Source organism: Ixodes scapularis, unplaced genomic scaffold (assembly GCF_016920785.2).
Source record: "Ixodes scapularis isolate PalLabHiFi unplaced genomic scaffold, ASM1692078v2 PGA_scaffold11__112_contigs__length_91849675, whole genome shotgun sequence".
Classification (NCBI taxonomy): Eukaryota; Metazoa; Arthropoda; class Arachnida; order Ixodida; family Ixodidae; genus Ixodes; species Ixodes scapularis.
This window is the reverse complement of record NW_024609837.1, coordinates 83159012-83173783: the sequence shown is the minus strand read 5'-3', so window position 1 is coordinate 83173783 and position 14772 is coordinate 83159012. Positions and strand designations below refer to the sequence as shown.

General features: G+C 48.5%; 1 protein-coding gene across 1 annotated transcript; it reads left to right on the top strand.

Moving 5' to 3' along the window:
* Positions 1–11528: 11528 nt before the first annotated feature.
* Positions 11529–13505, top strand: LOC115315202. The gene has a single exon (XM_040211481.3). The coding sequence runs from the start codon at positions 11529–11531 to the stop codon at positions 13413–13415; it is 1887 nt and encodes a 628-aa protein (XP_040067415.3). The 3' UTR covers positions 13416–13505.
* Positions 13506–14772: the final 1267 nt, after the last annotated feature.

Sequence of the window (14772 nt, the reverse complement as noted above, 5' to 3'; positions counted from 1 at the left end):
AAAAGGTTGGTTCGGTCTAGACTGAACTAAAAAAAAAAAGTCTGGTCTCACTTGCCTAATGGGGTTGATAGGACTGTTTCGAAAATCGTGGTGTCGATAAGTTTGTTGCGATATACTAGTTTAGCTAAGCCGGCTTCACTATCCTAATGTGATTGGCTTGGATTGACTATACTGCAATGTATGTTAAGAAAAGCCGGAAAATCACCTCCCAGGAAGCTCTCTGCTCGCCAGAATTTCCGATTTCTTCCTACGAACTCTCCTTGCCTCCAGCGTTCCCCCGCTAAAGTGAAAATAGTGGAAAGTTTTGCGAGAGAAGTTTTTCTCCTTCTCTAAACCTGCGATAGACTCTTAATCACATTCCGTTTTCGGATAAAAAGAGAAAAAAAAAAACGAAATTTATCCAGTAAACTAATTTTCGAAGACACGGTGTGTAAAAAAAAAAAAAGAATATACGGCGTATGCAAACATGTTTCGTCATAACACAGGAGTCCAAGCTCCTGAGGAGAGACCACTCTATAGTTCGTTGCAACTCAAGAAGGTAGAGCGAGAAAAATTAAGGCCGGGGAGGAGGAAGCAGACGGAACGATAGAGAAGAGAGGAGGAACCTCCTCCTCTTTTTAGCGTTCCGTCTGCTCTCTCCTCCCCAACCTTCTTTTCCCTCGCCCTACCTTATTGAGTTGCAGCGGGCTATAGTTCTCCTTTCATCTTGGACCATTGAAAAAAGACTGTTTAACTTCATTTCGTCAAGGTTCGTCAAAGGCAACAAACCGATCATTAAACTTCAGAACCATAAAATATGCCGAGTTTTTTTTTTAACCCTATTATTTTGATTTTTAGGGGTAGCAGTATTTGTGTTTTTATATGTGTGAAAGCTATAATCCCGAAGGTCTTCCGGGAGGAGGGAAAGCGGGCGGGCGGTACTGAAACGTATATACTTTTTTCTTCACTTTTTCGTTCCTTGCAGTCGCGGAGTGAAGTGGTGGAATGGCATGGGAAGTAAGGAACTTTTCCAGCCAGTACGTCCAGGAATCCAGTGATTTTAATGTGTCTACGGTCATATAACCGACAATTACTTCCAAGGTTTGTCGCAAGACAGTTAGTACTGCCAGCGACAAGGGCGCCAACGCAAAATCCAACTAAAGTAATCACGTATGATATACGGGCAAGCTCTTAAGTAAACAACGCACGTTTACGTCAGGAAAGGTTTGGTATTTATTTTAAATATGAGTTAGCAGGGAAAAAATATATCAAAAGTAAACTCCGAAGTTGGAAGAATTAGGAATAAAACATATAAACTCTAGTACTCTGAATTTTCTGAAGAAAAATGTTAACTAAAGAAAATACCCTCCTAATCTCATAAAAAAAAACTACGAAAAGACGAAACTCTTACTATAAACTCGTTTAACTAGCCTGTTTTGACTAGCTTTGTGTGAATAGCACGGTTTTCCAAGACCAGCTTAAAAAGAATGGTTCGACCTGCCAAGTTGACCGAGGAGAATTGTTGTTAATTCAACAACGCTGTTCACCTAAATTCTAACAGGCTGGCTCAGGGGTCGAGTGGTGGTCAGGAACAAAATCAGTACTGGCAAGTCAATTTCGTACTCCTCCAGCTAAGCGGAAACACCGAGAACAGTCCAGAATGTTATAATATCAAACCTTCTTAATCATTAATTCATCAACAGCCTAAAAAATGCATAAGGTTATCAAAAAATATGTCACACCAGCGTAACCTGGCATCCTTCGTGATCAGCGAATCAATGCTCAGTCATCTGCGCGCAAACGGGTTGGTTGCGGCCAGGAGAGCAAGCTGACTCGCCAAGTGCGAAAGAATGGAGAAGTGATTGCGTTCACCGAATGATGCGGCCGACTCAATATTTCTATAACAGTCTGTAAAGCTTTGGGTGAAGAAAAACCAAAGGTACCGCGGTCGTGTATTTGCATGGAGATATGAATTCTTCTGGAAGCGACATGAAGCAAGCAGAGGGGAAGCCGAGAGAGACTTCCAGTTGGAAGACACACTCCCCCAACGATGACCAAATACGAGCAAGACCAAACGACACTGTCGGACGGAAAAGACCACTGATTTGGCACCAACAGCTTTTTTGGTCACCCTTGGGGGCGCTCGCACAGACCGCGATCTCTACTTTCGGCTTTACTTGGGATTTGCACGTTTGACTTGCTTGAGCCGGTATCTCGCCTCCTGTTCTTCCCACTTTCATGTCTATTTGTATCTTAAAACACTTACGTCATATTTGTGGCCGGGCGTTTACCAGCAGAAAACGTCCCAATAAGCAGACGCAGTGATACTTAGCCGAATGATAATTAAGCATTAAAAATGCGGAATTTTCAGTAGCAACAAGCCCCTTGGACTTCATTTTATGCGACTTTCTACGGCTTAAAGAATGTAAGGATGTTTTCAAGCGAAGAGGGAAAGCAGCGTCGCTCTCCTTTTGTACGTAACAGATCCGCAGCAAGGGTCAATGTACTTACACAGCCCCCTTTTATAGTATTGTATAGTGGAAGCAACGGCGTCTGCAACATACGCCTGTTCCAATACAACAGTAAGCACAACGAGTAAAAGGGAATAAAACTTATAGCATACACGCAAAAAAAAATAATCATAAAATCAATCTTCTCTCCTCGCGGCAACATATAGTTTACTAAGCTTGGCCAAGAATAGAATCCGGGACAGATTATACAATATTATCACTCCTGTGTGAATCCATGGTAGTCATATTCACAGCTGCGACACCCTTTCGGACCGCATCCTTATGTATCTAGCACCCTACGTGCAGGAACCATCGCAGATGTCTACTCCGAGGGTGACACACTCGCCTATAACTGCAAAAACTCCGTAAGGGCATAACCGTCCCTTTTTGTGTTCCAGCTCCATGGTTACTATATCTATGTTTAGGCGGATGATGGCTCGAGACTGCTAGCGTAGCCGCGCGACTGCGTGACGTCATGTGACACTATATTACTTGACGGTGAGAGGTCACAGTCTCATGCACTTCCAGAGTTACGTGGCGGCATGATGTCACTTGACGTCAGGATTTCACGTGAGTCTATGACGTGTCGCCGTCACATGACAATAGCGACGACGGGCGGATCAGATCAACTCTAGCCTTCCTGGACTGTCAAGCTGGAGAGCGACCTGCAGCAGATCAGGTGTCTGCCGCATCGGCCTCCACTGCTGTGACACCGCCAGGATCGCTGTCGGCGAGAGCATGACACTTTTATGACGTCACAAGACGGAAACTGGGGTACCGCTGTTCACGACGCGGTGAACACAACAGTCGGTGGGGAGACGTGTTCCAAGCATCATAATCTAAAACAACAACAAAAGCACTAGCAGTTCTGTATAAACTCGACGCGATATTGTACATTTGTTAAAAAATATAGAAATAAAAATGCAATACAATTCCTTAGCTCGTCGTTCTAAAGGACTACCCTAGTTCAGCAACACGAAAAAGATTTTATAAGAATCACGTATGGGATCTCCTCTGTACTTACGATGTGACTTGTCGTGCGCTCCAACCAAGGTGACAGACAAAGACACAGGCAAAGATTTTTTTTTTCTTATGTCCGAACGGGGGCGACCGTAAGCAATTCGGAGGAAAACGGCCGGTAACATTGGTTGAAAGCCTCCGCAGACACGCTTGGTGGGGTCCGAGTGACTGTAGACTTCGCTCGATACTTTCTTGCTTCACCGAAGGCCGTTTACTTCCACAACTTCATTTTCAACGCGGACAACATTCGTGTCTGATGTTTACTCCAAGATTCCAGTGCCCTAGTAAACAGAGCCTTAAATGCACCGATGTCGTAAATTACCCGCAAGGGCTCGCCGACTTTTGCATCATTATTTTGTTATACGTTGTTGTTTTCCTCCTCGTGTTCGAAACGAAAGCCCCCTACGCATACTGAGGAAAACGAATTTTCGCTTTGTGCGTGCCTCGTTGATACCAGCTAGAGTACTGAAAGAGTGAGAACAGCAGGACGTGTCTTTTAAACGCCCGGCCTTCAGCACGTCCTCTATGCCTTCCGATGGACTTCTGCTGCTCCTGTGCGCTTGAGGTGCACGAGACGCCGAAGCGTTGTCTAAGGTACGAATCTCGCGCTGGAAGAGGGACCAGTGAAGCTGGCGCTGCAGGGGGACAACTGAAGCTCGCACTGGAGGTGGGACAACTGGAGCTTGCACTGGAGCAGGACAACTGAAGCTTGAGCTGGAGGAGGGACAACTAAAGCTCGCCATGGAGGAGGAAGAACTGAAGCTCGGGCTTGAGGGGACACAACTGAAACTCGCACTGGAGAAGGAATAACTGAAGCTCGTGCTGAAGAAGGGACAACTGAAGGTCGCGCTGGATGAAGAACAACTGAAGCTCGCGCTGGAGGAGGAACAAGTGAAGCTTGAGCTGGAGGAGCGACAACTGAAGCTTATGCTAAAGAAGGGACAACTGAATCTCGTGCTGGAGAAGGAACAACTGATGGTCGCGCTCGAGGAGGGGCAACTGAAGCTCACGCTGGAGAAAGGACAACGGAAGCTCTCGGTGGGGGAGGGACAACTGAAGCTCGTGCTGGAGGATGGAACAACTGAAGCTCGCGCTGGAGGAGGGACAACGGAAGCTCTCGCTGGGGGAGGGATAAACGAAGCTTCTCCCTGTCGTGCTCATATTGGTAGTGAGCGTAGCGTTTTAAAGCAAAACAAAGGCGTCCTTCACTAACGGCTTGAACCGAAGTAATTGCAGTTTCCACTAGGAAAAACCTAATTTGTAGTAGTTACTGTAATAGCAAGCCTTGAAGTGGTGCAAGTAGCACCGTTTGTTTGTGAATACCTAACTTCTCAGTGGCGCCATTGCTGGGTACTGACGGTTATTTCTATTGATTGGTTTCTTCGAACTACAACTTCTGATGTGTGAAACTAACACGGCGAGCCGAACGCTCGCGGTAAATAAAATAGTGGCAGGGCCGCGAATGATTATCACGTGCAATTTATGTATTTGCCAAACTAATTTCTTCCTTAAATTCCCTACGTTTTAGAGCGCAGCTCTTAGGCGCCCATTTCCGGCTTGAACGGCGTCGCCGTCGCCGTCGGCGTAAAAGTGCGGTACATTATGGGTAAATTTCCCCGGTAAATCTAGCGGAAAAATTTCCTCGCTAAATCTAGCGGAAAAATTTCCCCGCTAAATCTAGCGTAAAAATTTCCCCAATCTAGCGGAAAAATTTCCCCGCTAGATCTAGCAGAAAAATTTCCCCGCTAAATCTAGCGGAAAAACTTCCCCGCTAAATCTAGCGGAGAAATTTCCCCGCTAAATCTTGCGGAAAAATTTCCCCAGCAAATCTAGCGGAAAAAGTTTTCTGGGGAATCGCGTGATCTGGGGGTCACGTGACCCACCCCCCCCCCCCCTCCGAGGTCACGTGACACTCCCCCCTCCTCCCCCCCCCCCCCCCAAGGGTAAACGTGACCCCCCCCCCCCCCCCCCCCCCGAGATCAGGTGACCCTCCGTACCCTTCCCTCTTCCTCCTCAAGAGCTGCGTTCTAATTCGGCATTACAGGGAGCTGTAAACTGCTTTCATTTTTTTTTCTTGTTATTGGAAGTGAACATCTATTTAGCGAAAACAAATGGTTTAAGCTTTCTGACGATTACGAATTTATTTTAGGTCATGGCCAACCGTTATTTGCTTTCGGGGCCCAAATTCCCACCACCACCTTCTGAGATATTGTGCTAGAAATATAACTTCATAACTTGTGTTATTAATTTCAGTATTTTATTTGTTTTATTTTGTTCTGAAGAACCTTCTCATTCCATAGGTAAACACAAGGCAAGTAAACAAAAAGCACAAAGTTATCTTTGCGACGACAAATTAAACGAAGTTAATTTTCAATTTAGTAAGGATTGTTAACTGGGCAATGGGGTGATTATTAAACAGTGCTTTAATTGAACGTGATATTTTTGTTTACATTTGCCATGCACAAGCCTTTCGCGCATGCATCGATTTTATGGCAAGATATGCAATAACGGCTCAAAAAATATATTTCATTCTCGAAATCGTGAGTTTTCGGCAGAACAATATTGACAGTCGGCGGCTTAGAGGTACCTTGAGAGAATTTCTGATATCCTAAATAAGGCGATAGCTAACTCTGCGGGCTCTAGACATTCTGAAAATTTATAAATCATAATGATGCGCGGCCGAGTTTTCTATTACAAAAGCAATCAAAGATTGACACACTGATGGCATCTCCGCAGCCAGAGCAACATGTGACCAATGAAAGCCGAACATTTCGTTGGGATTGAGAATTCTGTTATTACAAAATGTGTATGCTTTTGTAGTTGATAAAGGCAAATAAGAGTAGTCGAAAATTCTAGTTTTTCGCTGAGAGAGAACACAGTACTGCAACATTTGTCTCAAGAACAACGCAATATACGGTTCCGGTGGTTATTGTTTTGTTTTCTTTTTTCGTCTTTTGCGGGAGTGATGTGTCCGATCGTCAGCTGTCGAGTGCACGCTAGCTGGCTGAATTGAAGTTCGGGCTGTATGGAAAACGAGCCGCGCTCATTCGAGATATCACTCCTACGTTCCACCGGTCATAGGCGCGAGGATCCTTCGCCTGCTATTTGCTGACTGGGGGTCTGGATTCCGAACATGCTCCTCCCTTCACCGAAGATGACCTCGGTATGTTACGATCTCTGATTGCTTTTTTAAGGGAGAAATCAACCGCGTGTCGTCTTGATTCATTGATTAATAGTATGCTTAGACCGAGAAGAGTGAGTTATTATCATTTTGGAGATCTCAAAACCCTCCTCAAGGTACATTTGAAAAGGTCCTGAACCGATATCATGTTGAAATGCTTATGACTTTGCAAAGGCGTGCATTTCCTATTATGGCACAATCATACTCTCACGGACCGCCACTGATTCAGAAGCTTTTTTGTCGCAGTGAAATTGCGTAGGTAAAATGGACTATTTCTTTCAGTCTCGCCTGGGCAATGTTTTATGAGGTAAAAGACCTATTGCTAAATTACCCAAGCATCAAGAAGAATGCAGAGATTGGTGTTCCACACGCCACACTCGCACTCCTTTCCCGTATTCACAGGACGCCATATTTGTGGGTGCTGTTTAAAGCGCATGCTCAGAACGAGCTCACATCAATAGGCTGCTAATACCGGCACTCTTGATGGTGCGGAATGCACGTTGCAGAAGAACTATGGAAGCTCGCCGTCAGCACGCGCTCAGCATTCGCGCACATAGCTGTGGCCACCAGTGAATACTCCCTATACAAGATTTGAAGCAAAAATCCATTATAGAGGGCTGACGAACGCGCGTGGAAGATACAATTTATTTTAGGCATTTGCTTTAGAGAAGTTACTATTGCTGAGGCCAGCACGTGCGACGCGTGGAACAGCAATCTAGAAAAAAAAAGACGAAGTGTTAGCATAGGATCAGAAGTGTCTCATCCAGCTCCACTAAAGCGATTTTTTTCGGTCCTACTTCGGCGCCACTTCTAGCGCCGAAGTTCACACGGAACATCGGAAGTTTCAAGGACCTCGCTAACCGCACTTTGCCGAAAACCGGGTAAGCGACCTTCGGCAAATACGGCTTCCAGCGATGAAGGAAGACCGCTGCTGCGGCCACCGGTACTGGGCCCAACAGCCGAATGTGAAATACTATTCACGCAGCCGAATCCCGGCGACATCGTGATTTTGCACCGAGGCGATGGAACAATCGCAACTGCAGTCGAATGCGGTTCATCGGTCAACCAAGCGGGTGCCTCGAACATGGAGACAGACGCCATAACACCGCTGAGCCTAACCAGCGACTGTGAAGCCCGAAGATTACGCGAATCTTCAGTAGCAAAAAAGCGTAAAGGGGAAGACTTGACTCAGGCAGACATGTTTCTCGACGCAAAAGGAGAAATAATGGACGACAAGGGTTGCAACGACGACGACGACTGCAACAATGGTGAGTGGGAAGTTCCGAACTACCACAAAAAGAAAGCTCAGCGCAAAAACAGGCCAAATCGACCCCAGCAGCAACAAGACGGACCGAGGTACACGGTCATCGTCAAGCCCACCACGGCCATGAAAATCACCAACGTGGACTCATGGCTTCTGTGGAGCACCTTCCGGAAGCTCTTAAAGTCGCCATGCGAATCCGACCAGTTAGGTTACACCGTCAATAACAGAAATAACTTCATCGCAATTACCGTGCAGACGCAACACCACGCAGAAGACCTTATGGCACTCAAAGAGCTGCCCACGGAGGACCCTAACAAGACGATCCAGGTCACAGTATACAGGTCAACAACCGGCAGTCAGCCACGAGGAATTATACACGGCGTTTCACCTGGCGACGCAGCACGAGGCATTGTTGACAATGCCATAGCGGACTACCATGACATTATTCATTCTCGACCCCTCGGCAAGAATGGGACGTATTTAATCACATTTGAAGGAAGGGGTATCCCGAGGAGCATCCGACTATTTGGAAAATACCATACTGTGTTTCCCTACAAACCAACTGCGGTCATCTGCCTACAGTGCCACGAACTAGGTCACATGACCACGGTATGCACAGGCAAGCAACGGTGCAAGTCGTGCGGCGAGATCCACCCGACCAACCAGCCATGCCAGGGCAAGTACTGCCCGAACTGCAGAAAGACAGGTCACACGGTATTCGAAGCAGAAGCGTGTCGGGCCCGGAACCGGGCGGACGACAAACTCCAGAAACGGGCGGCGGCCGGTCGACGTAACTATAACAGCGGAGTGGTTGCCGCTGCGAAGGGCAGGACCTCTGCCCGGGCGACATTCAAACCGGACGACTTCCCCTCCCTCCCAATCCAGAGGCTGCACCACCAACCAAAGCGCGATACAGAAACGTCGTACAGCCAAGTCCTAGCTCCGAAAGCTATGAACACGGACGTGTCCCATATCGGGCCGCCCACCAACATTAGCAGCAGAATGGCCGTGGAACTTGCTCAACTTAAGGAAAGTAGCCGCAAACTACTTGAGAAAATTCAACAACTGGAAGTAAAGTACGAGAAACAGCTCCGACAAGAACAAGAAGAGGCCCGCAAAGCCCAAGCCAAGACGAAGGCCGAATCCGACCGGAAACGTAGGCAAGAAGCAGAACACCAAATTCGAGTAGAACAGCAGAAAGCTGATGAAGCACGTCGACGTGCCCAGCGCTGCGCCGTCACCTACGAACAAGTCATTGAACGGAAAAGGAAGGAAGACGAAGCAGCAACTGCTAAGGCCACATCAGCACACGGCGCGCGCGCAAGTGCCCCAACACAACAGGATCGAAAAGAGCCCTTCCCGCCAAATGCACCTTTATCACAGGACAGCACACCGATATCGGGGTGCCTTCCAGGCTCGCCCCTCAGCGGCGAACATCTCCTACAACTCGTGGAGAGTAGACTTCAAAAATGGCAACAACAGCTCCAGCAACAGCTACAGCAACAGCAACAGGTCATGATGCAGCAGATGCAGCAACAACTGCAGCTGATGTTCACCCAGCCTGGACAAGGACCGGCAGCACCGGCCCAGTAACCCAGACATGGACCAACACCATAGACGAAATAAAAACGAGAAGACGTTTACAGCTCTCCAGTGGAACTGCCGGGGACTGCGGGGCAAGAAGTCTGAACTTAAATTACGACTCAATGAGCGGAAGACGCCCGTGGATGTCATCCTGCTCCAGGAAACGCACGAGGCAGAGATAAAGCTGACCGGGTATGTCAAGTACGACAAACCGAGCATCACGCTGACCGTTAAAGGCAAAACGAAAGTGCAACCGCAATCCGCAATCTTGGTTCGCAAGGACCTCTTGCCCCAACAGCAAGTGGACACAGGAGAGTGGTGTACCGACTCACAAGAAGTGGTGGCCGTTCTGGTGGAGAGCGAATGCGACGGCCCGATCCTGGTAGTGTCAGTGTACTACCGACCTAGGACATCAACGGCAAGGAAAACGAGATCAGAAATCGACCATGGCTGGATAGAGAAGCTAGTACGAGAGTACGGTAAGAAAAGGAAGCACACGATCCTGATCGGAGGGGACTTTAATGCCGAACATGAAGAATGGGGCTACGCCAAATCGTCGATCAGGGGTACTGAGCTGCTCCGCAGAGCCACCGGAACAGGACTGGTCCTAATCAACGAACAGGGTGCTAAGACACGGACCACGCCCAATATCAAACAGCAAGACACAACGCCCGACCTGACTTGGACCGACTCGCGTACTGCGAGAAAGACCGAATGGAAAGTTTTCGAAGATACGTGGGGCAGCGACCACCACCCCATAGAGACGTCGATACTTGGCAAAACAAAGCGACGCAAGAAAAAGAGAACGGTCAAGACCACAGTATGGGACGACTTCCGTGCCGCTCTAGAAGAGTCTACGGGTACAACCTTTGACGACCTGACAAAACGAATGAGGGAAGCGGCCAAGACTGCCACGGTCGAGACCCTAGTCGAAATAGGAGCGCCGATCCCGGACACCAGGCTACTGTCCCTCTGGCGCAAAAGAACAAACTACTTGCGACGCTACCGTCGCACTCGGAAAAAACGGGACATCCGAAAAGCAAACAGGTACGCAAAGGAGGCGCAACGACACGCCAACAACCTGTGCAGGGACGACTGGACCAAGTTGTGCGAAGGATTCAACGAACGAACCTCACTGAGACGTATGTGGGCCGTATGCAATGTGATGCTGGGCAAGAGCAAGGGGGGAAACACGGCACCAAACCTGGCTTTAGCGGAAAATAAGGAAGTCAAGCAAATATTAGATGAGATAGGGGACGTCTTTTTCCCACAGCCCGCTACCAGCCCAAACCCGGTAATCTACAACCATGAAGAATCGAAAAACGAGGAGTATGAAGCGGATTTTACACAGTGGGAAATGGAGGCAGCGATCGAAAAGGGCAACGAGCGAAGCGCGGCGGGGCCAGATGGGATCACTAATTCCATGCTCAAGAACCTCCCGGAGGCGATCAAGAGAGACCTGTTGAAATTAATCAATGCCCACTGGCGCGAGGGCACCATCCCAGATAGCTGGAAACTGTCCTGGGTGTGCCCCATCCCGAAACCAGGGAAGAAGCCCGACTGCGCGAGCAACATGCGCCCCATCTCGCTCACTTCTGTCCTGTGCAAACTGATGGAGCGCATGGTGCTTTCACGGATCGACTGGATAATCGAGCAGAAGAGGGAGCTGTTACACCCTGCTCAGACAGGATTCCGCAAAAATCTAGGAACACAGGACAGTCTAGTACTGATTCGAGAGTACTTAATGAACCGGCCGACGCAATGCCACCGCCAACTCCTGGTGGCAGTGGACATCAAGAAAGCCTTCGACACCCTGCCTCACACCACAGTCATCGACACGACTCGCAAGCTAGGGGTGCGAGGCAGGCCACTGAACTTCATCAAGTCTTTTCTAAGCGGACGCAAATACCTGGTGAAAACTGGCAAGCACAGGAGTAGTACAGAGAAATCCAACGAGATCGGCGTGCCGCAAGGATCAGTGTTGTCGCCGATGCTATTCAACCTGGCGATGGCGCCTCTCTTATGGAGACTCGCTGCCGTTCCGGACCTAGCATTCACGGTCTATGCGGACGACATCACTGTGTGGACGATGGGAAGTGACAGCGCGCCTCTTCCTGAGACGACGATCCAACGGGCCCTCGACGTGGTGAGCGATTTCTTGACAGAGAGCGGCCTTCGTCCATCGCCCGAGAAGACCAGATATATGGCCTTTGGGAAAGACTGGGACAAGGTCGACGCTGACCTGCGTTTTAACGGGCAGCAGATCCAAAAGGCGACAGAGCACTCCATCCTAGGAGTGAACATTCACTCGGGCGGCGACCCAACCATCTGGATTGAGCGAATGCGAACTACTTGGAAGAAAGGGCTCTCGATCGTACGACGACTAGCGACACGAGTCGGGGGTCTCGGAGAAAGGTTAGCGAGGACCGTAGTACAAGCCGCCCTGGTATCCAAAATATCCTACGGCCTTCGTTTCTACAAAATCAACACCAATCAACGGGCCAAACTGGAAACACTAATGAATGACGCGCGACGCTGCATCTCGGGCCTGCCGAAGTGTACGCGCCTGGAATTACTACACGAAGCCGTACCTATGCTCTCCTTGGAAGAGATCCAACGGCATCAGGAGTGGATGTATGCTGCCAAACTAACACATACCCGTCAGGGCAGGGCCATAGCAGAACTCATGCCCTCATGGAGCTCTCTGTGTGCAACGACAACTCCACCACCGATACCGGATCCCATCCCACCGTGGCAGAAGACAACGGTCACCCCAGCCAGGCCGATCCCGAGAAGGATGAACTCGGCGACAAACACCGGCAGAAGGCGCAAATTTGCTCGACGGCACGAGCAGAAGAACGGAGGTGACGACGAGCTTTATGCGTACGCTGACGCAGCATTCAAAGACGGAGTGGCGGCCACGGCGGCGTGGCATTATGAGAAGACAACGAAAAGCACGGAGCTGCAGCGATGCGGATCTGCGCAGGAAGCGGAAGCCAGAGCCGTACTTGAAGCCATCAAAGACGCGGCTGCGACATCGAGCGACAAATTCCGCACACTGCGCATCTTCACGGACTCCCAGGCCACCGTGAGAGCGCTCAGGACTCAAGTCATGGCACACGGAGCAGTCGGACAAATATTCCGGTTGGCGCAGAACCTGGAACGGCGCGACCTAAATCCGCTCACCATCAGGGTGGAGTGGATACCCGGTCACGCGGGCATCGCCGGCAACGAGAGGGCGCACCGGGCGGCGATCGAAGAGCTTAATCGTATCGACCTTCGACGCCAGGACCCGGGGCCAGCCCCCTCTGTGGAACCGCCACCGCCCGCCTTCAACTTGTACGACCCCGAGGGAACCATCCTCAATATCAAATTAGCATACAAGAAAATTGAGCAGACCAAACTGAACGCCAGAGGCGAGCCCCCCGAAGCGACCATTCCTTCGGGAACTTTCCGACGGCACGAGACAGTCACCCTCCGAAGGCTAAGGGCCCAAGCCGGCATCACGCCAGCCCGCACCCAGCGATGGGAGCGAGCGGCCCGTGAGAGGAAGACGAAACTCGCCAACGCTTCAACGGCAGTAGATCACGATTATAGTCTATTGTCAAAGAAGCAAAGGAAAGAAGAAGAAGCCTGCTCCGAAGGCTGCATCTACTGCAGAAATCGAGACGTCAAGTGTGACGAATGTCATCTGATCTGGCACTGTCCGATTTTTAATGAAGAAAGGACGAAAGCCCTGAACACGCTAGAACAACAACACCGCCCTACGTGCTTCGAAGCCTGGTGTAAACCAGTGGGAGAAAAAGACATGCGTGTCGCGGTCCTGTCCAGTCTGCTCGGATTTCTGAGTGAGACCGGCTTGGACATTCATATCTAGGGGGTCTATACTCCAAGTGGCGGGACCACAGCTATACTATTACTTGTAAATTGCCAATGTCCCGCCTATCCATCCATTTTTAAACTTGCTCCAACAAATTGACTGGTGAAATTTTCACCTATCAATAAACGTCTTCAACAACAACAACAGCAATCTATGCATTCTCCTTGGTGCCTGACTAATTTAGCAATAGGTCTATTGTGGGATTGAAACCACCCGCCTGGCTACGGTCGAGCGGGGCTCGTGGATTGGACGCAAGAACTGCGTAAGCAATCCACTTGGGCTCGTAAGAGTAGATGCCTCGGCGGGCACTCGGATAATGGCTCGTGTCCAACCACTGCGGTGATGAGAATAGTTGAACTCTAACAATGCCTGGAGCTTAGCACTCATTTTCTACTTTACCAACCCCAGCACGTGGCTATGATTAACGTTGGCGGCATAGGATAGGCACCAGGCCATGTAGCCGCTTGTTCTGGCTCCAAGTTGAAGAGATGCACGATGCTCATATTACTCGAATTTATTTTCCGTCTGTCATTGCTTAGAAGGAAAAACTAAGGCAAGTTTAGTCGGTTATTAACGTAAGGAATTGATTCTAAGTAGTATTTGGCGAAAGTAGGAAAGTCGTTTCATGGTTCCTTTGAGGTGCAACCCTACCAGGAATGCCACCTTTAGTTCTTTTTTTAGGCTTTATAACTTTCTCCCTGTGCGCTCTGGAATCATAAAAATAATCTCAAATTCAACAAGAAACTGTTTTTCAACTGTACATCGATGTATCAATGTGACTGATATTTTAATTGTTAGGTTAATTTTCAGCTTTTAATAGACCAAAGTCTCCAATATTAAAAAAAAGGATTTTCAATTTATAACACTTCGATGTCCGCAAAACTTTACGTGAACTGTCGGTTGGATATAGTGAAGTAAAACAAGTAAGCAACAAACTTTGCAAACAATGTATATTTTAAAATAATAAATAAAGTTTAGACTGGTATTATTTCATCGAACTTTAGAAACAGAATCATGTCAAGAGATAAAAATTACAGGTCATAAAATTACGAAGCATCCTTCGATATTATATTTTACAAAACTTACACGTGAAATTTAGTATTCGACTTCACTTTTTTCATTTAATTACGGCAAGTTGCAGTTTCTTATCATGAAATACAGATATCGACATGTGTTCAAGAATATTGTTATGAGCAATTGCTGTCGTGTGCCGCTAGGAACACCACGTGAAACACGTAAAAAGCGCCAGGTGTTAGGATGCATTCCCACTGGCGTTTGAATTGCAACCGTGAAGTGGATCCGCTCGTTTTCATCATCCTCGGCGTGTGAATTTGTATCGCAACTTTGAGCAACC